The 25,552-nt window shown below is 41.2% G+C and overlaps 2 protein-coding genes across 2 annotated transcripts; both read right to left on the minus strand.

Moving 5' to 3' along the window:
• Nucleotides 1-7,824: 7,824 nt before the first annotated feature.
• Nucleotides 7,825-9,571, minus strand: LOC145822932 (uncharacterized). Its single transcript, XM_082921500.1, has 3 exons — nucleotides 9,445-9,571; nucleotides 8,703-9,361; nucleotides 7,825-8,626 (listed from the first exon to the last, which is right to left on the minus strand). Exons 1-3 carry the CDS (start codon nucleotides 9,455-9,457, stop codon nucleotides 7,901-7,903), a joined length of 1,398 nt encoding a protein of 465 aa, XP_082777626.1. The 5' UTR covers nucleotides 9,458-9,571; the 3' UTR covers nucleotides 7,825-7,900.
• Nucleotides 9,572-13,417: 3,846 nt separating this feature from the next.
• Nucleotides 13,418-23,260, minus strand: LOC114313362 (uncharacterized). Its single transcript, XM_082921501.1, has 5 exons — nucleotides 21,251-23,260; nucleotides 16,102-16,222; nucleotides 15,782-15,888; nucleotides 14,983-15,050; nucleotides 13,418-13,971 (listed from the first exon to the last, which is right to left on the minus strand). Exon 1 carries the CDS (start codon nucleotides 23,107-23,109, stop codon nucleotides 22,009-22,011), a length of 1,101 nt encoding a protein of 366 aa, XP_082777627.1. The 5' UTR covers nucleotides 23,110-23,260; the 3' UTR covers nucleotides 13,418-13,971; nucleotides 14,983-15,050; nucleotides 15,782-15,888; nucleotides 16,102-16,222; nucleotides 21,251-22,008.
• Nucleotides 23,261-25,552: the final 2,292 nt, after the last annotated feature.

A 25,552-nucleotide genomic window follows, 5' to 3' on the forward strand; every position in this document is an offset into this window, starting at 1 on the left:
ACCAAACCCATATTATAATTCAACAAATGGTGGCATTATCCATGAGAGGGTAATTTTTGGGAAAAATTGGGCCGAGCTCCGAGTTTGGCTTCGAGGCCCAAAACGCGAAGGGCTAAGTAAAAAGGCCGTAATGGCTACTTCGGCCTAGGGGCAAGGTTACTCCGGCCTTAAGGAGACAAAGTTACTTCGGCCCGAGGAGGTGAGATTACTCCGGTCCAAGGAAGAGTAAAGCCACTCCGGTCCGGAGACAACTCGGAGTTAGGCCGGTCTCAGAGTTAGTCCGGCCGCAGTATGTTCTGGGAAGACCGGTTTCAGAATTAGTCCGGTCGTGACATACAGCGGTTGGGACGGTCAGAACTTGCTACTTGGAAGTTTGAACTAAGCACATCAAGGTCAAACAGGGCAGCCGAAGTAATCAATTGGAGGAGCAGACCGAGCTAAGTATAGTTCGGCCCTCTGTGGCTCGGTATAGCCAATTTTACTTCGGTCATGTGGAAGTTCGGTCATATAAAAAACCATCCCACTTGGTTTAAGCAGTGGGGGAGGGTGCAAAAGGATAAGCATTATCCTTAGGAGAATGAATCCTAGGAGGACTCTGCATGGAGAAGTACAAGTCCTACTAGGATTGTGCCATATGAAACTTATAAAAGCTCACAAGCAACACCTTGGAGGAGGTAATTGAAGACAATCTTTCTGAGAACTTAGAGCTTTGTCTATTTGTCCAGTTTTCTGACTTAGGCATCGGAGAGGTTTCCGGCACACACCCGCCGGCTAGCTCACGTTTGTGTTTTCAGGTGACAAAGCGACGTCGTACGGAGGAGCGTGGACTTGGTCAACAGGATTATACGAGGAGAATTATTTCCTCCCCGTACAATTGGCGCCGTCTGTGGGAAGAACAGACAAGAACAAAAACCTCTTGACTAAGCTTCTCCTTTTCTCATTCAATGGCACACATTGAAGACTTGCCGCAGTCCGCCGTCGACGGACTAACTCCAGAAGGGGGCGCAAGGCGTGAGGGATTACCTGCTGTCCCTCCCATGGCGGACTTGGAGCCCCAACAACATAATTCCAGGAGGAGCGGCAGGGGAAGGCGGAATGGCAGCCCTCGTCACTCTCAAAGTCCCGACAGGCAAAGGAGGAGGATTGATCCTCAAGCCCTGGAAGATCGCGTAAAGGAACAGGATGAACTAATTCGAAGGATGGCGGCGGACATGGAGACTTTAAAACGCCAGATAAAGACCAAAGATGTGGCGACAGGAGAGGGGCGCAAGCATAAAACGCCCCCTCGCCACTCAGAGAATCGTAGTAGGAATACTACGCCCTCTCAAGGAGAGAGCAGAAGCCTCAGGACAGGCGACACTCACTCCTTATCTTCAAGAACTCGTCACTCCAGGTCTGAGAGGACGAGATCCGAAAGATCATATACTGAAGGAAGTACGTATTGGCCTTCACATTCACACCAAACCAGATCCAGACAAACCGAGCTACCCAGGTCATCCGACTTACGAACCGTGCTAGAAGAAAAAGCACGATGCAAGGAGGATGCCAGGGCAAGGGATCCACACCGAATTTCGGCCCTACAACGGTTGGCTCCTCGAACGCATGGAAGCGTCGAGGTTGGAATGCCAATACCGCGACCGGCCTACGAACCAGCGGACAAAGCATTGGCAAGGCTACAGACTTCGCCGTTTGTCCCAGCGATCGAAAACGCTCCCCTACCATCAGGCTTCCTTCAGCCGAAGTTCAATACATATGAAGGGAAGACGGACCCGTATTCACACTTGAGCCACTTTCGCCAAGTCATGGCCGTGTACAGGCGAAACGAGGCCTTAATGTGCATACTTTTCCCATCAAGTCTGGGCGACCTGGGCTTGACTTGGTTCGAAAAGCTCCCAGAAGGTAGCATAGCCTCCTGGGCCCAATTGGCAGAAGCATTCGTAACAAGGTTTCGGACAAATACTAAAACACCGGTGGAGATAGACCAGCTACTCTCCATCGACATGGGTGAGAAAGAAACTCTCAGATCTTACAACAGTCGCTACTGGGAGACATTCAACCAGATTGGAGACTGCCCCACCAATCTAGCCATTGCGCAATATAAAAGAGGCCTACCAGTAGGGAACCGACTAAGGGATTCAATTACTATGACGCCACCCCTCACCATGGAAGCCCTGATGGAGAGAGTGCATCAGCACATCAGGGTAGAAGAAGATGGCGCACGTTCCAAAGCCAAAACAAGTGCGGCCACGGTACCAGAAAAGAAAACCTCAGCAAAGGTTAATACGGTGGACCGAAGTAACAAAAATGGACGTGGCAGACGAGATAACGGAGAAGACCCAGACAAAAGATGGCTAAGAATTCGCACTGCCATAACCACGGTGTTCAAAAAACCAATATATCGGATTCTGAGCGAAATCAAGGATGAGCCTTTTGTCAAGTGGCCAGCCAAGCTTGGAGAAGCTCAGAAGAATTACGACGACAGATCACGGTGCACCTTCCACAAAGAAAAGGGGCACCGAACTGAGAATTGCACGCCCCTAAGACAGCATTTAGAAGAATTGGTGGCAGCAGGCCACCTGGACGAATACATTGAAGGAGGAGCACAACCGGCCCCCCAAGATCATAATGACCATCCCAACAGAATGCCAATCGACGCACCACCTCAAGGCACTATCAATGTAATTCATGGTGTTTTTGAACCTGAGCGCGTATGCGAGCTTAGAGGTTCAATCAAGAAGGCTGAACACTTTAGGGAAGTATTAAGTGCCCAACCCGCCATCAAGAAGGGGAGGACAGAGGCAACAAACGTCATGTCCTTTTCGGATAAAGACTTGGAACGAATTTACTGCCCCCATAATGATGCCCTGGTTGTCACTCTCCGAGTCAAGGATTTTGACGTCAAGCGGATTCTGATTGACCAGGGTAGTTCATGTGAGATCATGTATTACGACACATTCAAACAACTAAAACTGCAAGACAAAGACTTGGCGCCTGCAGTTTCTCCCCTGATTGGATTCAACTCCATGCCAGAGTGGCCTGTCGGCAAAATAATCCTTCCAGTCAGAGCAGGAAGTGTATCAAAGCAGGTGGAGTTCTGGGTATTGAAGGTCCCTTCCACCTACAACATCATCCTGGGCAGAACATGGCTGCATGCTATGCGTTCGGTAGCGTCATCATACCATCAGGTAATGCGGTTCCCCAATGACGCCGGTATAATCGAAGAAGTCTATGGCGATCAGATCATGTCAAAACAGTGCTTCGCCACAGCAAATGGAAGCCGAGCTGCCAAAGGATACGTTCATTCGGTGGAAGAACCAGAGAGTAATGAACTATTCGCGGACGTCGGCAAAGAGGCTGATCAGAAAGCGGTGGAAGACTTGGTGGAGGTAAAAATAGATGAGAAGAACCCGGATAAGTTCTTCTTGCTTGGCTCATCATTGTCCAGCGCTGAGAGATTAGAGGTCTTGGAATTCTTGACCTCTAATATCGAAGTGTTTGCCTGGACACCTTACGACATGCCAGGCATTGACCCAAACTTCATCAGTCACCAACTCAATGTCCACCCATCCGCCAGACCAGTCATTCAACGCACGCGCAGATCGGCACTCCACCACGCCGAAATAGTGGCAGAAGAGGTAGGCAACCTATTGGAGGCAGGAGCGATAAGGGAAGTACACTACCCAAAATGGATCTCCAACACCGTCGTAGTGCCAAAAAAGAATGGTAAATGGCGTGTCTGCGTCGACTACAAAACAGTCAACAAAGCGTGCCCAAAAGATAGCTTCCCTCTACCAAGGATAGATCAACTGGTGGACTTAACGGCAGGACATAACCGACTTAGCTTTTTGGATGCATACAGAGGCTACCACCAGATCGCCATGCATGAACCAGACCAGGAGGTCACTTCCTTCACAACACCAAGGGGGCTATATTGCTACAAGGTCATGCCCTTTGGCCTAAAGAACGCAGGGGCGACATTCCAAAGGATGGTCACCAAGATGTTTGAACCATTGTTAGGCAGAACAATGGAGGCGTACATCGACGACATGGTGGTCAAAAGCAAGGATGAGAATGACCATCTGAAAGACCTAGGCGAGATGTTCCAGATCCTGAAGAAACACAAGTTGCGCCTCAACGCATCCAAATGCGCATTCGGAGTTGGATCTGGCAAATTCTTGGGCTTCCTGGTGACCAACCGAGGTATAGAAGCAGACCCCTCTCAGATCAAAGCAATCCAGGAGTTGGAGAGACCAAACTCAGTCAAAGAAGTGCAGCATCTCACTGGTATGGCGGCTGCGCTAAACCGGTTCATAAGCAGGTCGTCAGACAGACTACGACCATTCTTCCAAGCTTTAAAAACCAAGTTTGAGTGGGATGAAGAATGCGACCGAGCTCTGGAAAGCTTGAAGGAGTACATGTCTTCCCCACCACTACTTGTAACTCCAGTTCCTGGTGAAGAACTCTTTTTATACCTGGCAGTTTCTCAGCACGCAGTTAGCGCAGTGTTGGTTCGTGCAGAAGGAATACAACACCTGCCCATCTTTTATGTAAGCAAGACATTGTTGGGAGCCGAAACAAGGTACTTGCCCTTAGAGAAACTAGCATTAGCATTAATGATGGCATCCAGAAAGTTGGCACATTACTTTCACGCCCACACCATAGTCGTTCTCACAGCCTTTCCACTAAAAGCTCTGTTTGAAAGGGCGAACTTCAGTGGGCGAATTTTGAAATGGGCAGTAGAGTTGGGACAATTCGACATCAAGTTCCAACCAAAGACAGCAATAAAAGCCCAATCTTTGGCGGACTTCGTCGCGGAATTCACTCCTGGAAGTCATCATATCTGCCCAGTCGACCTGACTGTAACAACCGAACTAGGGACGGAAGTTGACGCCGAAATAGCGCAACCCCTAGGGGAAGGTAGTCCATCAACCAAACTAGGGACAGAAGTTGACGCCGGAATAGCGCAACCCCTAGTAGAAGGTAGTCGATCAAGCACAAAGGCAGACTACATTAAGGATCACAAGGAAGAAACGAACAAAGGCTCACCAGCAGTTCAAACAGAGGACGAAGGGCAGACAGCCAATATGGACTTTGAAGAAAACACCATCCTTGACCCCACGGCATCGTCTGACCCTTCCATATGCTGGAAACTATTTGTTGGAGAGATGTGGAAGCTCTTTGTGGATGGAGCATCCAACCGACATGGTGCAGGGCTTGGCATAGTCCTCATCTCTCCAGACGGCCTGGTTATAGAGCAAGCAATCAACCTTGGCTTCCCAGCATCCAACAATGAAGCAGAGTATGAGGCGCTTATCGCAGGACTCAAGTCAGCACACTTCATGAAAGCAGCCGAACTAATGGTATACAGTGACTCTCTGCTGGTGGTAAACCAAATTTCGGGCGAATACGAAGCAAAGGACGACAGAATGGCCAAGTACCAAGAGTTAGTCAGAACAGAGATCAAGAAGTTTGATGTGGTAAGGATAGAACAAATTGGCAGGGAGGAAAACAGCCGAGCGGACGAGCTAGCAGGCCTGGCCTCAATGGCAGATACATCGATCCCTCATCCATTACTCATCGACTTCTTACCAAGACCAAGTATAGAAGACCCTGAAGCAGAAGAAGTATATTGCACTGAATTAGGCCCTTCATGGATGGATCCCATCATCCTGTTCCTAAAAGACGGCATCCTACCAGCAGAGAAAAAAGAAGCCAACAAAATAAGGGCAAAGTCGCAGCGATTTTGGCTATCTCCATCTTTGGCATTATACAAGAAGTCATTCTCTGGGCCTTACCTCAAGTGCGTTCATCCCAGCAAAGTAGAAGCCTTCCTATTCGAAATACATGAAGGGGTATGTGGAAGTCATCAAGGGGGAAGGTCGCTCGCCTACAGGGCTATTTCGCAAGGATACTGGTGGCCATATATGCAAGCAGACTCAGAAAAATATGTGAAGAAGTGTGAAAAATGCCAGAAATTCGCGCACCAAATACATCAACCAGCAAGAGAACTCCTACCTTTAACTAGCCCATGGCCTTTCGCAATGTGGGGCTTAGATATAGTAGGACCACTTCCAACAGCACCCGGAGGTAGAAAATTCTTTCTCGCAGCAACAGACTACTTCACAAAGTGGGTGGAAGCAGAAGCATTGGCGTCAATCAAAGAGAAGGATGTGAAGAAGTTTGTTTGGCAGAATATTATCACTCGGTTTGGCATACCAAAAGCACTGATCTCAGACAATGGAACTCAGTTCGACGGCAGGATCTTTAGAAGCTTTTGTGAAGAGTACAAGATAGAGTTCTACAATTCCACACCGGCATATCCCCAAGCAAATGGGCAAGCAGAAGCATCAAATAAAGTCGTCTTGGATGGACTAAAGAAAAGGCTAGAGAAGGCAAAAGGCAAGTGGGCAGATGAACTTCCTAATGTTTTATGGGCCTACCGCACCACACCTCGGCGATCAACAGGAGAAACACCATTCTCCTTAGCATATGGAATGGAAGCAGTGATCCCACTAGAAGTTGGCCTCCCCACAATTCGAAGCGAAAATTTTGATCCAGACTTAAATGGAGAAGCCATAGCCTTAGAACTCGACCTTGTAGAAGAAAGAAGAGAAAAAGCAATGGTTCACATTGCCGCCTACCAACGAGAGTTAATCAGAAAATACAGCAAAAAGGTACATCCAAGACAATTCAAGATTGGGGATTGGGTACTACGCAAAGTAATGGGAAACACCCTAATCCCAGGAGACGGCAAGTTAGGCCCAAATTGGGAGGGTCCTTATAAGGTGGTTGGATTAGCAGGCAAAGGGGCATACCACCTAGAAGACAAGGACGGCAAGGCAATCCCTAGGCCATGGAACACGGCCAATCTCAAGTTATTTTACTTTTAGCTTTTTCTTTTTCAAACATATGTAATTTTCTCTTCCTTCAATAAAATAAGAAATTCTTTTTGGCGCAAATTACCCTTTGTAAAAGTTAGCTTTCAAGACTTACGTATATTACAAACATGTTACTCTAAGTTAGCTGGAAAAACTAACTTAAAGGTTGGCTGGATTAAACCAACACCCATCCTAAGCCCAGGATAAGGATCCAGGCTGCAGGACATTTGGTCGGAATAACCAAATACTAGAAGTTAGCTGGAAAAACAAACTTCAATGGTTGGCTGGAATAAACCAACACCTGTTACTCCTTAGCCGAAGTAAGCGCATGACTAAGGAGTGGTTGGCTGGAATAAACCAACTCTTGTTACTCTTCAGCCGAAGTAAGTGTAAGGCTGAAGAGTGGTTGGCGGGATTAAACCAACACTTTGTACTCCTTAGCCGAAGTAAGTGCATGACTAAGGAGTGGTTGGCTGGAATAAACCAACTCTTGTTACTCTTCAGCCGAAGTAAGTGTAAGGCTGAAGAGTGGTTGGCTGGATTAAACCAACACTTTGTACTCCTTAGCCGAAGTAAGTGCATGACTAAGGAGTGGTTGGCTGGAATAAACCAACTCTTGTTACTCTTCAGCCGAAGTAAGTGTAAGGCTGAAGAGTGGTTGGCGGGATTAAACCAACACTTTGTACTCCTTAGCCGAAGTAAGTGCATGACTAAGGAGTGGTTGGCTGGAATAAACCAACTCTTGTTACTCTTCAGCCGAAGTAAGTGTAAGGCTGAAGAGTGGTTGGCTGGATTAAACCAACACTTAGTACTCCCCAGCCGAAGCAATTATGTCGGCTAAGGAGTGGTTGGCTGGTAAGTATAGTTTAACCAACCAAAAACCGAAACAACACTTGGAGTAATAGAAGACATTACAAATGCAAGCATATACACAATAACCGGAATAAGAGAAGTAAAATTTTCATTCAAAAAGAAGTCATTACAAGGCTGCTTAGTTCGGTTACAAAGAAAAGACTACAAAATTAAGAAAAAAGTTCATCTATTTCGGCGTCGAAGGCAGCATCGGCGTCAACTTGAAGACCGGTTTCGGGCACTACAACATTTTCAGAAGGAAGAACGGGTTCGGCTGGAGCCACGGCTTCACTTGGTTGATCAAGAGTTAGATCTTCCACCACGGGCTCCGACCGCACTACCTGATCTGCATTCACAACCGAAGTATCCTCAGGGGCAGAGTCTTCATCAGAAACTTCATCGTCTGAGCCCTCAAGGAACTGCTGTTGCATGGCCGTGGCATAATCCATCAGGGAGTTCGGTATAAAGTAGGCTGGAGGGTTGAAAACCTCGGTCTGAGGATCATGACCGAGCTTCTCAACGGCTCCCCTCCAGCCGCACTTAAAGAACAGATCCTTGGCCGCATTGCATTGTTGGGCATAAGCATCCTCTGCCCTCTTGAAGCCTTGTTTGTCGGCTTCCTTCACCTTCTCTTTTATTTCGGCATCCTTCTTTCTTTCAAGTTTTAGCAACTCGCGCAAGTACTTGTCCTTCAGCACGATGGCAGTCTTTTGCTTTTCGGCCTCGGCCGAACTAACCATTCCGGTCAGACGACCGACCTCACCTCGGAGTTCGGCCATTTCCTTTCTGGCCTCCTCTAGTTCGGCCGATTTCGCCTCCGCCTCTGCCGCAGCTTGCCTTGTCACTTTCCTCAGCTCCAGCACCTTCCTATGGGTGATTTGATTTTTCTGGATAGCCTGACAAAGCAACAACTTCAATTTAGCCGAAGAAAAAGAAAAGTAGAAAAACAGAAATACGACCGAAGTTACTTACCAGAATCATTGATTTCGTGGCTGACCGGATGGACTTCAGCTCGGTGGTTAACTGTTTGTGGTGATGTTCCATGTCTTTAGGCAGACACACACTCTTGGCCAAATTGATGGCCAACAGGTGGTCCTTCTCAGCAACAACCGAGTCTGTTTCCAGAATGTCTCGGTCGTTGAAAGATAGCTTCGGTGCCCAGCAACTGATGGTCCGGTCGGAAGACTCCGGTCGAGGGCTTGGTGGTAAGCTCGGCTGAATGACAGGTTCTTCATCAACCAAAACTCGTTCGGGTTCGGCAGTCCGGGGACGTTTGGTCCGGCGGGAAGAGGATGGCTGTTGGGAAGGGAGGGCGACAACGGCAGGCTGCGATTGACTGGGAGGCGTTACTTCGGGCCTAGCCGTTTCGGTAAGAAGGGCCCTAACTCTGCTCCTTTTCGCCATCTCTTCTTCTGCTGTTAGAGGGACAAGTCTTATCTCGGGCAGAGTTGGGTCCGGCTCCGGTGCTTCCTCGAGAAGAAAATCAGTTACCTTTGCTTTGCGGCGACCGCTATACCGGTAGGTCGGCTCAAAATTTAGAAGCTTTGACCAACTTCTTTCTTTAACCCGTAGTGCGGCTCGCAGAACCCCAAGGTTGGGATAACTGTACAGGGAACGGAGATGGGCGAAATCTGCAATAAAGAGAAGTGTTAGTTCGGCTAATAAACTAAACAACCGAGATAACAAACAAGACAGAAGACCGAAGCAAAATTACCAGGCTCTCCCATTTTCCAATTTATAGGTCGGCCAGGAATTTGAGCTTGAAAATCCTCAAAATTCCCAGAGACCCAAAGGAAATCATCATCGTTAAGATCTTTGTCCGGAGTATGCTTAATTATCTTCTCTCGGCGGCGGCGAATTCTGAGGTAGTAGACCCACCCAGCATTCTTTGAGCCGATGGAATACTGATGGAATATTTCGGCTAGACCAACATTTAGTCCGGTTTGGTGGTTTAATGCGTCTATTCCCATTATAATACGGTAAGTGTTGGTGGACAGTTGGGTAGGACATAACCTAGTCTGCCTAAGAAATTCGCAGATGAGCGGTTGGACAGGAAACCGTAGTCCGGTTTCAATGATTGACTGAAGGGTAAAAGGGACGGAGCCTTCATTGTCCCAGGGAGTAGCATCTTTCTTGGCCAACTCCAGTTGGACATCATCAGGAATCTGGTAGTCCTGCCTGAATTCGGCCATGCCACCAGGGGTTTCGACTAAATATCTATACTTACCCATTTGTTGAATAAGTTACGAATAAATTATTTCGGTACAAAAATTTGGCTCAGTAGCCCGGTTGAGCACACGTAGGAGTGCCTGGGCAACCTAAGTCTGCAAGGTAGAAAACAAAGGGGTTAAGCACAGATCGTGGGACCGCGCTACAAATTATAAGCAAGATATACAAATCCTACTTCGGCTCAGTGGGCTGGTTCTACCTCGGTTCATCAGAAGGTTTGTTAACTCGGTTTTGAGCAGGTTAGACCGGTTTTAACGTCTAGGGGCAGCTTTCTGAGTTCGGTCTAAAAAATTCAGAAAGCTGGTTTAGTCCCAAGGCCTAAATCGGTTGCAGTTTGAGGAAAATTACTTCGGTCGAAGCCCCTAGGGGCGGCTTTCTGAGTTCGGTTTAAGAACTAAGAAAGCCGGCTGGGCCCCGAAAGCCTTAGCTCGGTTATTGACCGAAGTACCTAGTTCGGTACGTGCACGTTTTTCCGGTGAGTTTATCTTGGCTACAGTGGTTGAGAAGAAACTACTGCTATTCCTTTGAGTCCTAGTCCGGTTGTTCTCTGAAATCTATCTACATACACAACACAAACAGTATCCTGGTTCGGTTGGGATGTGATTCTGGATCGAAATCGAGTTTTCTCTAGGGTATATGACATATACTCTTGGGTTCTATGGTTTCTTCATCAAAGTACGAAGAGCAAAGCAGACAAATGAAGAAAAATGTTTGCAAAAAGCATACAAAGCAAAAACAGATGGAAAAACAAGTAACAAAAGCGAGAAGGGTAGACCTGCTTACCAGATTGAAGAAGAAGAAGCTGAAGATGGAGCAGTAGCAGCAACAGAAGCACGAACACAGTAAGCTCAGAACTCGAGCAGCAAGAGAACAGAGAGAGAAGACGAAGGAATAGCAAAAGTGTAGAGACCCTAGCCTCAGGAATTACTTTTGTTAGAAAGCCCAAAATTTGGGCGGGAACCGTTTCAAGATCACAAAGCACGAAGACGGCGTGACAGCCGTCCTTAACCAATCAGAGCCTGCCACGTGTCATTGGAATGAGAAGCGTTACAGTCGCTGTGATTGAAGAGACGTTTTTGACCGGACATAGTGATATCCGAGGTAAAGTTAGATCGGCTAGAGAGGCTAAAGGGTTCTTAGATCGGCTGAAAAAGCCTAATGAAACTCTAGCTCGGCCAGTAGACTGGTAATCCCAATCTTGTTGCACAGATGGAATTAAGGGGCAATTGAGAGGGTAATTTTTGGGAAAAATTGGGCCGAGCTCCGAGTTTGGCTTCGAGGCCCAAAACGCGAAGGGCTAAGTAAAAAGGCCGTAATGGCTACTTCGGCCTAGGGGCAAGGTTACTCCGGCCTTAAGGAGACAAAGTTACTTCGGCCCGAGGAGGTGAGATTACTCCGGTCCAAGGAAGAGTAAAGCCACTCCGGTCCGGAGACAACTCGGAGTTAGGCCGGTCTCAGAGTTAGTCCGGCCGCAGTATGTTCTGGGAAGACCGGTTTCAGAATTAGTCCGGTCGTGACATACAGCGGTTGGGACGGTCAGAACTTGCTACTTGGAAGTTTGAACTAAGCACATCAAGGTCAAACAGGGCAGCCGAAGTAATCAATTGGAGGAGCAGACCGAGCTAAGTATAGTTCGGCCCTCTGTGGCTCGGTATAGCCAATTTTACTTCGGTCATGTGGAAGTTCGGTCATATAAAAAACCATCCCACTTGGTTTAAGCAGTGGGGGAGGGTGCAAAAGGATAAGCATTATCCTTAGGAGAATGAATCCTAGGAGGACTCTGCATGGAGAAGTACAAGTCCTACTAGGATTGTGCCATATGAAACTTATAAAAGCTCACAAGCAACACCTTGGAGGAGGTAATTGAAGACAATCTTTCTGAGAACTTAGAGCTTTGTCTATTTGTCCAGTTTTCTGACTTAGGCATCGGAGAGGTTTCCGGCACACACCCGCCGGCTAGCTCACGTTTGTGTTTTCAGGTGACAAAGCGACGTCGTACGGAGGAGCGTGGACTTGGTCAACAGGATTATACGAGGAGAATTATTTCCTCCCCGTACAATCCACAAAAACACTCATAGGCTAATATGGTCATTTTCATCTTTGTATTTATTTTTTTTTTAAAGTAAATTATACTAATTTCTTTATAAATTTGATATAATTATATGAAACGTTCTTAATATTTAATCGTATAAATGAAAAAAATAATATTATTATTTATTTTATATTAAAATGTTTATTAATGTGTCTACACAGTTAGTTCCAATTAGTTTAACCTTTCTAAAAGTAAAATCAGTATAATTATATTAAATTTATATAGATTATATATAGGCCAAATTATCAATAGGTCCTAATAGTTGAACTTAATTTTCATCAAATTCTATTGAAAATAAGTCTTAGTAAATTATCGATAAAAATAATTTTTTACATGTTGCTAAAAATTGACAATTAGTGATTTTTTTTTATCACGGTTTTAATAAATTGTCGCTAAAATTTATAATTAGTGATACTTTTTTGTAATGAATTTTTCAAACTGTGGCTGAAAGTTGAATATTATTGCCTTTTTTTTGTGACAATTTTTTAAGTTGTTGCTAAAACTTATAATTAGTGATATTTTTGTGATAAAAATTTTAAATTGTCACTGAAAATTAACAATTAGTGACGTTTTTTAATAGTGTTTAGTGAAAAATATCATTAATTATCATAGGACTTATTGGATAATAAGTTTACCTATTAAAACCTATACGTAAATCTCCCCCATATATATATATATATATATATTAATTTCAAAGATGATTTGTAATTTTAAAAAAAACATTGAATAGTAAATAAATTATGAATATATTTGAAGGGTAAGTAATATTACAACTTCATGATAGATACACCACCAGCTCTGCATAGGAGAAGGATATGTCAGATTTACAGGTAATTAATTAATTAATTTATATTCTGGCATTTTCTTCCTTGTCTTATGGCACCTACTACTCTTATCTTATCTTATGTAGTAGTATTAATTTACAACCCAACTAAGATTCTCATCAGATCACTGCTGGGAAAATGGCTTTTAGCGGCGTTTCAAAAACGCGCTATATGTCTGAAAAACGCCGTTAATTCCTTTAGTGACGCTTACTACCAAACGTCGAGAACGCGGTCGTCGCTGTAAGTTTATGACGCTTTAAAAGCGTCGTAAAATTAGTATAGGCGGCGTTTATAAAAACGCCGCTAAATGTGGCAGTCAACGGTAACATGACATCACATAAGCATTAGCGACGCTTCAAAAACGTCGTAATAGATTTTTTGTTATTTTAAAAATATAACTATAGTGGCGTTTTGAAAAACGCCGCAATAGATTTTTTTTTTTTTTTTTTTGAACTACTAATTTTGTGAGATTTAACTTCAAAAATATACCTGTAAAATAGCAATAATGAATAAAACTTTGTATAGACATATATTTATGTGTGATTAATATTCCCTCACATCTATAATAGTACCCCATACAACATCCTTCAAGAAAAAAATCCAATAAGTTCAATCCCAAAAAATAAAATGAGAATAATTTAAAGATAAAAGTGAAATTAACAGTTGAATAATAAAAAGTAATAGTGCCTAAGGTAAATAGGATTGGGAAGAAGTTATAATGATTTCCACTGCTCAAATCAATACCATAAATTAGGACAGATAACATTTGTCATTGGGTCAGATTACGACCTTAAAAGTAGTGTTTAGCCAAGAAATAATTATGCCTTCATATTCATTGGGTTAGACACAAAGCATCAAGCATTCATGTCCAGATTTTCTAATCAATGTCTCCAAATTTCCAGAGTTGAACAGAGTATTAATAATACACATCAAATATTACCCTTCCTACATAAAGCAAGAACCACCATACTGCTAGAAATTTATTTTTTCACCCCAAGTCATGCACCTATACCACCGCTTCTGAAGCATTTGGAATCTCTGCCATAATCATGTGCGCATTTGAAAGACCAGCATCATCACCTTTTGTACAGCCAACCTGCTCAGAGAGAGAGAGAGAGAGAGAGAGGATGAACTTATACTAATGGTAAAACTAGGAGGTTCAATCATGGTAAATCAACAATAAAATTCTGCTCTCAAAGAGTTTATCTTGCAAAGCATTTTAAGCAAAAAATAATAATTTAATTCTGAAACTAGTTTACTCAAATTGCATTCAATATACCAGTATCACTTGTGTTCAACTTAAAATCTCAACAACCTGTAGCAGTATTACATTTCATCGTACTAGAAGGTGAGGCACACACTGTGTGCCAAATTAACAAAATATAATATATATATATATATATATATATATATATAAAGTAGTTGTAACTATTTGTAAGTGGAAAGTCAGGTTTTACTTTTGGAAAATAAAAGTCCACAAAACTTCATGAACACCAAATTGGGTGCTCCCTCTATATATATATATATATATATAAGTATATAGCTAACATTTGTTTCTATTTCAACAAGGTTCAAGTAAGTATAAAAGAAGATTGCCAATTGATGCAGAAAATTATTAGTTTTCATGTCATCAAAAGAGTTAATGAAAAGCACTCCATCCTTTATAGAGATGCTAATATCTCATGTTTGTGGTTTATGGAATTGTGTTTCCTTTCAGGTGGGAAAGTTTAGAACGACTAATGGTGAAAGAGAAGAGTCCAAGATGAACAATGAAAGGAAGGGTATACCAAAAACCCTATAGCCTGCTTGAGCTCATCCCAAGCTGAACCTGCATACTGCAATATGTTTTTGCTTACTAAAATAGAAATTATACAACACAAAGTGAAGTGGTAATAAATCAATGCTGATGTTACCTCATCTGTTGCATTATAACACCAATGTTCGAGTTCAGCGAGTCCTGCTTTAACATATTCACCGTTACTGAATGAACAACATTCTCTCCTTAATAGAAGGTTGTGGTCCCAAAAAGCGTGCACAAGGCCATAAGAAAAAACTTACTTGCAGTATAAAAACTTCAAAAAGCATCTAAAGACAACATGCAGACTACCTGTTGAATAGTTGAACATTGATGAATGAAAATATTTGTGTGAACTTGCGAACTAAAAATGGAGGTACCTGAAAATAGTAAAATGAAAAAGAAAACAGGTAAGCAAAAGGGTGCTTCAGGAGAAAATCTATGCACAGTAAATAGAAACAAAAGCATTCCCCCAAAATCCAAGCCAGTCAACTATGTAAATGGCACATTTAAGTGCCATGTTTGGAGAGCTGAAGTGGATTGGAAGCAGACAAATAAAAACAATGTCAAGAAGCCAGACAAAAGGCACCAAATTTATCGAAACGGGTAATAGGGAAGAAAAGATGGCATAACAAGGAATGAAAGCAGTGACAACACCCATACAATTTATGTGTGAATTATGAAAGAGCATTGTAAATCTAACCAATCAAAAGCTATGACCTGACCTTAGAAACTAAAGACTCCAGACATCACTAACATAACTCATTTGAATGTTCCGCTTATACACTGGAACAACACCTCCTTGGGAAAATAACATTTAAATGAACTTTAGAGATCGATGTGAAAACCAGGACATCCTAGCTAGACAGAGCATAAAACAATACAACAAAATAAGATTGAGGAACAACAAATCTGTATTGATGCAACATGTGCTTCACATGTGCTTCTTAGCTTATGATAAAATTTCTGGGTGCTAGCAGAAGAACAGCCCAACTATCAAATGACATATTAAGCCCAACTATCAAATGACATATTAAGAATAAAGCCATTAGATCAATTGAGGGACTATAGGGAATAGAACATGCATTTAGAAGTATGGGATGTAACATACGATAACAGCTGGTACATAGAGCTAGGCCGAGGACTAAATGCAATGGCAGTAACAGCTCCTATATGTCTACGCAAAACTGAAATAGGAAATCCATCTGGCAAGCGCCACTGTAATACACAAGAAAAAACTATTAGGTCACCGAGGGATAAATAGTATGACGGATTTAAAATTGTTATCCAAAAAAATAATTAGAAGCTAATATATATGATTTTTTTACAACTACTGCCACCAAAGAACCACCTAAGAATAACTCTACCATTTGAATGAATGGAATTCCCAAAACCACACTAGTTAAATATAGTTAAGGATAAGAAGATTACCACAAAGCTTATCCAAAGCTATACATTTGCATGAGATTTCCACAACTACATTATGGCCGTTGTGAGCTCTATATATGTGCAAAACAGTTACTGCAGACGGAAATCCACCCCTGGGACACTACTAAACAAAGTTTATTACTCTACGCAGAACAAGGCAATCCAATGGTGATGAATGCAACACTATCTCTATAATCGTGAATCTTTTTTTTATTTATAGGTAATATGTAATTATGAGCATATAATTAAAAGTATACACTCCAAAGTTTAGAGAAAATTGGACACTAAAAACATACTCCCATGTTGATAAAATCTGTGTAAGAATGCGAGATGTTATACGAGTTGCCAATCAGACTACTATCTTCCAGGTAAATATATATATATATATATATATACAATCATGGCAATTCAATGGGCCAATTTGATTAGCTAAAACTTCAGCAACCTTTCTACGAGATTAATAGTTTGAATCTCCTCATATAGTAGTGATTCTAGGAATTTTTTTCGGGTAAACATTCAAAAATTTATTTTTTTTTTGTAACTTTTCAAATCACACACAAATAAATAAAATAAAATAAAATTTTAATATATTGATATCATTGTTTCAAAAAATAAAATGTAGATAAAAAAAATTACATAGAATATATTGTTTTCTATCACTAGCATGTTTAAAAAAAAAAAATGCAGAAAACACTTTTAAATCAAATTGGGATAAGCTATAAAATCGTTGATCTCAATTGCAAAATTACATAATTTTCATATAAAAAGGTGATGCACAAGGTTTGGAAAGTCCTTGGCTTATTAAAAAATACTCTTACCACTTAGAAAACAAAAATATTATAATAATTACTTCTTTATTAGTATTTGTTTTTATTCTTACTTATTTGAATTGCACACGTATCGCCTGTACTATCCACTAGTGTATAGGGCTGCAAACGAGCTAAGCCGAACCAAGCCAAGTTTTAATTTGTTTGGATTTGTTTATTAAGATTTTAAAGAGTTCGAGCACAAAAGCTCGAGTTCGAGAGCTCAAGCTCAATAAAAATTTAACGAACCGAGCTCGAACCGAGTTGTCTTATAAGCTTGACTTGAGCTCGAGTCTATTCACGAGCCTTAACGAGTCAAAAAAATTATAAATTCACATTTACATATGAGACTAAAATTACGCTTAAAACTTTAATTATACAATTGTATATATAAATATACCAAAACAAAAATTAATATTTTATTAAAATAATAATATCTACCACCAGTATTATATAAATGTACTATTTATAGTTAGCTATTATTTATATTTACATTTTTTAATATATAAATAACATAACTATCTTATTTTTTATATATATTTTTATATTATTTAATATATAAATACTAAATGTTAAATGAGCTAACCAACTTGTCGAACTTTAGTATGTTTGAACTTTTTTATTAAGATTTTAACGAGCTTGAACTCAAATGCAAAAAAATAAATAAATAAATAAATAAAAAATAAAAGATAAAAAATAAAAAATAAAAAAATAACAAACCGAGTTCAAACGAGCCATTATTGAGCTAAGTTCAAACCTGTTCACGAACGGCTCTATTCATTTGTAGCCCTAAATATATATTAATTAAAGGGTTATGGGCTAAGTTGGGTTGGGTGTCGAAGAAAGTGGTTAGTTAGTGTTCAACTGGATTGGGTGTTTAGAAAAGTAAGCTAAGATGTTCAACATAAAATTTTAGGCCAAATTATATGTATATATATATATATTCGATTTAAAAGGAAAATAGCAGAACATAGAGCTACGGCATAAAGCCTTTTAAATAGAAGATGACCCTAGAATGTCTGCAAAAGAGGGTCATTAAGAAATACAAACGGTTCTGGGTGATTAACCCCTAGATTTGCTAAACCATCTACACTTTGGTTGCCTTCTATGAGGATGTGTTGAATGGTACAACTGCATCTTTGCATCAGGAACTTGGTGTCCTCAAGAAGGGGCCTGTACTGAAAGTTTGACCAGATTCTTCCTGAATCAGTTGAACAACATGAATAAAATCTGTCTCAATTAGTATATATCTCATTCATTTCTCCAAAATGATGGTTAGGCCCCTATATATTCCCTAAAGCTCAGCTTCCAGACTAGTTGCTTCATCAAGTCTCCCATGGTAACCATGCACCCATGCTCCTCTCTCATCTCGGAAGGGCCCTCCATAACCAGCCGGTCCGAGATTTCCTTTGGAGCATCCATCATTATTGAGTTTAATTCTACTTGCAAAAGGTAAAACCCAGTTAGTTTTTTGTTCCAGAAGTAGTCCAGTAAAGTGGTCAAATTGGAATGCCTCAAAAGTTGCAGCTGTTTGTTGCTGGATGTATCTGATGGCTTGGTGCACACTGTCTTCCTCTTGTTTGAAAACAAAATTGTTCCTATCTGTCCATCTTTTCCAGACAGTGAATACAAACACAATTCCCCAAAGAATATGGAAGATCTTATTCTCCTTGCTGTGTAGGTTAACCTGAAGCCACTGCTCCCAAGATTGATTTTCACTGAGTTAAAGCCATTTGTGGCTTCTTATGGCTAGCCAAATGGCTTTAGCTTTAGGGCATTCTCTAAACATATGGCTTATGTCTTCTCGAGCTGAGTTTCACCTGGGGCATTTGTCATCCATGGTCAAGTCTCTAAGACTTCTATGATGATTGGTTAATAAACGCTCATGGAATAGCAACCAGCAGAAACATTTTAGTTTTTGTGGGATTTTTTTTTCCAGAGCTGACTTTGTTACTTTGATGGTCCATATTTGTTAAGAGATCATAGGCTGCACTAACTGTGAAGTTACCAGTTGGTGCTCCTTTCCAGTGGGGATTGTATGGGATTTCCACAAAATGAGGCAAGTGGATTTAAGACATGCTTTGCATAATGGATGGGGAAAGAAATTCTAAAACTGCCTCAAGATGCCAAGTCCCCTCAGTATTGATTACATCAGCTACTTTCAAACAATTTGAGGTATGCTCACCACGGCATTGGGATACAATGGTGCTGTCACCACACCACCAGTTGTTCCAGAAGGAGATGTTCTGGCCATTACCTACAGTCCACTTTACACCTTTTCTAAGAATATCTCTGGTTTTGATAATACTCTTCCAGGTGTGAGAGACCAGATGATTAGTAGGCCAATCCATCAAAGGTTCTTTTTGAAGGTATTTTCCTTTAAGCACAACAATCCAAGTGGAAGTCTTATCACTAAGAAGCTTCCATCCAAGCTTGGTTAAGAGAGCTAAGTTCTGGTCTTCAGCTCTTTTGAGGCCAAGGCCTCCCTCTTGTTTGTTCTTACAAACTTGTCTCCAATTAACAAGATGAACTTTCCTTTTGCTATGTTGGTCCCCCCATAGAAAATTTCTATTGATCTAGTTGATATGTTTGCACACATTCTGCGGCAACTTGCTAGTTTGCATGATGTAAGAGGGTATGGATGAAGTTACAGACTGAATGATGGTAGTTCTACCAACTCGGGAGAGAGTATTAGCTTTCCAGGAGGATAGCTTTTGTTGAATTTTCTCCAAGATGTTATTGTAAATGTCTCTCTGGACTCTGCTGTGAATGAGGGGCACTCCAAGATACTTGCCCAAGTTGTGAGTAAGAGTTATCCCACAAAATTGAGTCAATGCTTTTGCTTTTCTGCTAGCCACATTAGGAGAGATTAACATTTTAGATTTTTGGAGGCTGATTTGCTGGCCAGAGATGAGGCAGAATTTGTTGATTGTGCTCATGATGGTCTCACAGTTTTGTTGATCAGCTTAAGCAAAAAGGAGCAGATCATCCGCAAAGAACATGTAAGATATAGATGGACCCTTTCTAGCAGCTTTGAGGCCCTTCCACTGCTTTTTCTCAACTTGGCACCTGATCATATTGGATAGTCTTTCCATGCAGAGCACAAATAAGTATGGAGATAGGGGGTCTCCCTGTCTCAAACCTCTGCCAAGAGTGAAATCATTCATGGTTTCACTATTCCATAACAGAGAAAAACTCACAAAAGAGACACATGATATAACAAGTTCAATCTAGTGGGTGCTAAGCTTAAATTCATATAGGGTATCTCTCAAGAAATACCAAGAGATCTTATCGTAGGCTTTTTCAAGGTCTAATTTAATAAAAGACCCCTATGTCTGCCTTTCCTATGGTGAAGGGTGTGTATAAGTTCCTGGGTTATAATGATATTATCATGAGTAGAACGACCGGGGATAAAGCTGCTTTGGGTGGGACTGATAAGGCTATGGAGAAGATGTCTAATTCTGTTAACAAGGATTTTCGTAATAATTTTATAGGACACATTGCAAAGGCTGATGGACTGAAACTATTTGATATTTTCCGGGTTATCAATCTTGGGAATAAGGACAATAAGAGTTCTATTGATTTCCGAAGGGACAAGTTTCTCAGTATAGCAATTCTTAATGAAGGTACAAACATCCTCACCAATGATGTCCCAAAATTTATGGTTAAAGATAACCTAAAAACCATCCCGTCCAGAAGCTTTGAAAGCATTAATGCTTTTGATGGCTTCCCAAATCTCATGGTTAGTGATCCCCTGGGAGATCCTACGATTCTCATCAACAGAAATTGTATGGGAAGCTATATTACACCAGTGACTAAGATTGGCCACCGGTTCAGCTTGGAACATGTTTGTAAAGTAATCTTGAATATGAGTTTTGACAGGTTGGGCTTCCATGATCCAATCCCCAGTTTCAGAACGCAAACAATCAATTTTCAAATGCTTTCTTTTGGAAATAGTAGACACATGGAAATATCTAGTGTTTCTTTCACCTTGAGTGACCCAATTGACACGAGATTTTTGAAACCAAAGGATTTCCTCTTGCAAAAGAGTTTTATTATATTGACAAATCAGATCTTTTCAAGTAAAAACAGATTATGAGAGAAATGATTCGCAAGAGATCTTTGAATTCCCTCAATACGTGAAAGGAGACACCTTTTCCTTTCAAAAATATTTTCAAAGATTTCCTTATTCCAGGTAAGGGACTTATCAGCAACCTGTTGAAAGTTCTTATTCAAAGATGGCTCATGATTCCAAGAGGAATAGACAACATCTTTGTACTGGGGATGGGAGAGCCAAGCAGCCTCAAAATGAAAAGGACGATTATAGGAGGAGAGTTTAGATATACCTTCTGTGTTGACAATGAGAGAAGAGTGGCCAGAGTAAGTCCGAGGGAGATTGCGCACAGTGCTTTCAGGAAAGAGAGTGCGCCATTTAGTATTGCACAGCGCACGGTCGAGTCTCTCCATAGTGTTTGCTAGTCCCTTCCTATTGTTAGTCCAAGTGAATCTAGGTCCCGTGCATTCAAGATCCATGAGTCCACAGCGATTGATTTGGCCCAAGACTCTGCGGCTCTGGCCCGGATGGTAGCTCTGAGAGAAACTCCGTCTTTCATTGTGCCCACTTATATCGTTAAAGTCCCCAGTAATGAGCCATGGCTTGGTCATAGAGTTGGTTGTGTCCTCCAGATCATACCATAGATCGTGATGAAGCCTGATGTTGGGGCTGGCATAGACTGCGGCCAGAACCTAGTCCTTATGATCTCTCCTTTTAACTGTGGCTTGAATCACCTGATGGTTAGCAACATAGGCCCTGACTGAGACTTGTGTAGGGTTCCAAAGAAGCCAAATCCCACCAACCCTTCCCACAGTGTCCACAATAGTAAAGGCAGTATAGCCTAGGTTATTAAAAAACAGACCCATAGAGCTGAACAGGACCTTGGTTTCAAAGAGGGCCATTACATCAGGCCTATGAGTTATAGTAATGTGTCTGAAAGTTCTTCTAAAGATTTTGTTGCCGGCTCCCCGGCAGTTCCATAGCATGATATTCATTGATGGACGGTTAGGAAAGTCTGGTAGTGGATCTAAGGGACTCAAACCAATCATGTCACGCACTAGTTTTTGGCTTAATACAGTTGACCTCAGAGCTGCCATTTGCGTTGCCTGTAGTGGTTTTCCTGTTGCGCTTCCCCATCTGGGCTCTAGACTCAGCCTGAATTCGTCTATCCACCAGACGATGCTTACTTGGTGAATTGCTTCGCTCGCAGGTTTGAGGTATGATCCCACCGCACTGTGTGTCATCGTGGACAACTGCACTTCCAGTCTCTCTATGTCTGCTTTGGTGATATTGTCGCTCATGTTTAAGGTTAGGGGGCTTTTTTTGAAGCTTGGGGTTAGCAGGAGGATGCTTGACTAGAGTGTTAACTACTGGATGTACAGACGAGTGTGGTGATGAGAAGGGGGAAGTGTAAGAAAATGGTGGGTTAATGGGGGCCAGCTCATTCCTCAGATTCTCTGACTCCATCGCCGAGATCATCTCGGGTCTAATCTTTGAAGTAGTGGAACACTGCACCTGACGGTCCTGCACCTGAGTTATCATATCGGAGCTGGAAGAGGGATGACTAATAACAATAGGATTAGCCTTTGACGTATGGACTGCAAGCACCAGGTTGCTATGTAGATGTGTGGCACTGGATGTTGCTTTTGAGGGATTCGTGGGCTGAGACACTTGGACCCCTTTGCCTATAGTATCATCAGTGGTACCATCTGTGGTGTGCTTATTAGTAAGGGGGCCAAATCTGTTATTGGGTTTTTTGTGCATTGTAGGCCCTGACTGACGGTTAGCAATCATGGGCTTCCGATTTCTTCTATTAACAAGCATCCATGGGTCAAATTGAGACTCATCTCCAATTGCAAGATCTATTTTTGGGCTAGAGGAAGTAGCCGTTATGGACTGCTCAACTCTCTCTGTTGTACTGATCCTTTCTCCACCTGGATACGCCGGTGCCGGTGTCGGTGACAATAGCTGTACTGGCTTGATACTACAATATTCTTTCCGGTGGCCAACCTTTCCACAAGCAAAACAAAAATAGTGTAGATGCTCATATTCTATTATATATGTATATTTTCCTATGGCAAATCTAGAGACAAACAGCTTCGTGAGATTAACTTCAACGCACACCCTAGTATATCTACCTCTTGTAGACATTGCTGTGTTGAGATCCACTTTTAGTGGTCTACCTATTACTTTGGCGATATGGAATAGCACCTTTTCAATGTAGTATTCAATTGGGAGTTGTGGGAATCTAACCCACAAGGCTGTTGCAACCTCTTTAGCTTCCGATGCCTTGAAGTCATGTTCTCATCTTCTAACAGTTAGGTATGGTCCATGATTATCCAAGGGCCTTCCGTGTAAACTCTATTGCAGTCAGCAAGCATTTCAAACTTTACTAAGAAAAATCCAAGACCCAAATCTGTGGCCTCAAAGTCTCCTTGTAATCCCCAAATTTTCTTCAATTTATTGACCAGAAATTTGAATCCCACCGTTTTCCCTAGTAGCCAGATTATGAGACAGTCCTTCCATGGCCTACGGATCGATTTCACTAGACGTGGGGGGAGTTTGATCTTGGGTATCCCGGAATCTAGAGCGTGCTCGTATTCATCCTCTAATATTGCCGCAATCTCCTCGTCATCGAAGAGGAATTCGTCATCAGTGGAGAGCCGGTCCAAATCATTGTCAAAGGCTTTTTCATTGTTCTTGGTTGCTTTGAGTGCTTGCTTAAAGGATTTCCTTTGAATCGGCTCAGAGGTCGTCAGACTCACTTCTATCTCTTGGTTTACTTGCTTTGCTTCAGGTGGCGTCAGTACCTCCTCCATCTACTGATCTCCTTCCGCAATGGTAGAGCTCTTTACTTTTTTGGTGCTGTGCATCAGATGATCCTCCTCCTCGATGGATCGGTCATTGTTACCGTTGTTGAGAGAGAGAGCTTCTTGGGAGAGGGTATCAGACATTGTTAAGTTATATATATATATATAGGAAAAGGAAAATGATTGGTGGCCCTAAAAAATTTGCCCCTAATGCCCCTAATTTCTATTTTTGGAAACTGTTTCTTTTTTTCTTTCTTTTTTCCTTTTTTTTTTTTTTTTTTTTACTTAAAGTGGAATTTCGGGGCATTCGAGCCCCGAAATTTAGGGCCCTCAATCACTTCCGATAGGAAAAAGATTGAGGCCTCAAATTTTTGGCTCAAATTTGGCTCGAATTTTTATTTTTTTTTTTTTTTTTTTTTTTTTTTTTTTTTTTTTTTGCTGGGTTGATGTTTTGCTTGTTATTATTATTATTATTTTTATTTATTTTTTTTTAATGTATAAGCCCCAAAAAAAAAAAAAAAATATATATATAGCATTTGAGGCAATTTCGAGCCTCAAATTCGAGGCCCCAATCACAGCCCATATATATATATATATATATAATAAATAAAACACATGCAAGGTGTTTAATTGAACACCTAATATAACACCTAGAGTCGCTCCTGCTTATATGTATATTATTTCTAGTGTATTTATTGAAAGTTTTTCTCCCACATTTTGTGATTTTTTATATTAATCATATATATATATATGCGCGTTACATTAAATGGACACTCGGCCCTATTTGGATAGGTTGTTGGCCAATCTCATTCACAAAATGTTGTAAGATTTTCATGGTATTTCCAAAAGCTCCATCTCAATAATTCAAATTATTCATATTTAGCTTTTATTTTTTTAATAGTATTCATATAAAATTAAATTAATGGGATAATCATAATTATATAATTGAAAAATGAGTAGTCCATCTTCAATTCATAATCGAATTACAGAGGTCTAACTTTTATGGGCCCGCAATAAACTGAACTCCATCTCTTCAGTTCGATGATGTATTGGTGAGAAATTATTCCCTTTATACTCCATTTTGAGAAAGTGGGTGATTCAAATCTCAACCATGCCCAATATTTAATGGTCTTATTGGCCCAACATAAGATAGACCTTTCACAAAATTTCCTCTATTCTACAATCTCCAAACTTTAATAGTGTACCGGATCAGCCTCACAATTTTATTTATTATGGTCTGTTCTAAATTTTTATATCAAGACTCCAATATTTTTATATTGCTTATTGGGCTAAGCCCAAAGAAGGGGCTATTTTCTCAGCCCAGCAGAATGGATGCTTCTCCATTGGCCGTCAATTCTACAATTTTCACTGATATAAAGGAAACCACAAAGCTCACAAGCTGTTGAGTTGAGTCGAGTACAATATTATATGTTATTTAAGTTTGGTTTGAAAGCTTAATAAATTTTAAAATGTGTTTAAATTTGATTTGTTTACCTATCGAACTAAGCTTAAATAATTTAATTTTTTATACTGCATATAAAAGCTAAGGAACTTCTTTTCCTCCACAATCCCTCTTCAAATCTTAAATCCAAACACAACCATAATAGGTAAAAATAAAAAAAGAGAAAAGAATGTGGGCTTGAAATTAGGATTTCAGATTTATTCAACCAAAAAATGGATTTCATATTTTAATTGGGCCAAGTCTAAGGCCTATATATTAATGGAATACAACCAGTTTAAAATGATTATACCTTGGCCCATGAGAACTTACCACTCCCAATCAA

This window comes from Camellia sinensis, chromosome 3, assembly GCF_055761805.1.
Source record: "Camellia sinensis isolate YWXY chromosome 3, ASM5576180v1, whole genome shotgun sequence".
NCBI lineage: Eukaryota > Viridiplantae > Streptophyta > Magnoliopsida > Ericales > Theaceae > Camellia > Camellia sinensis.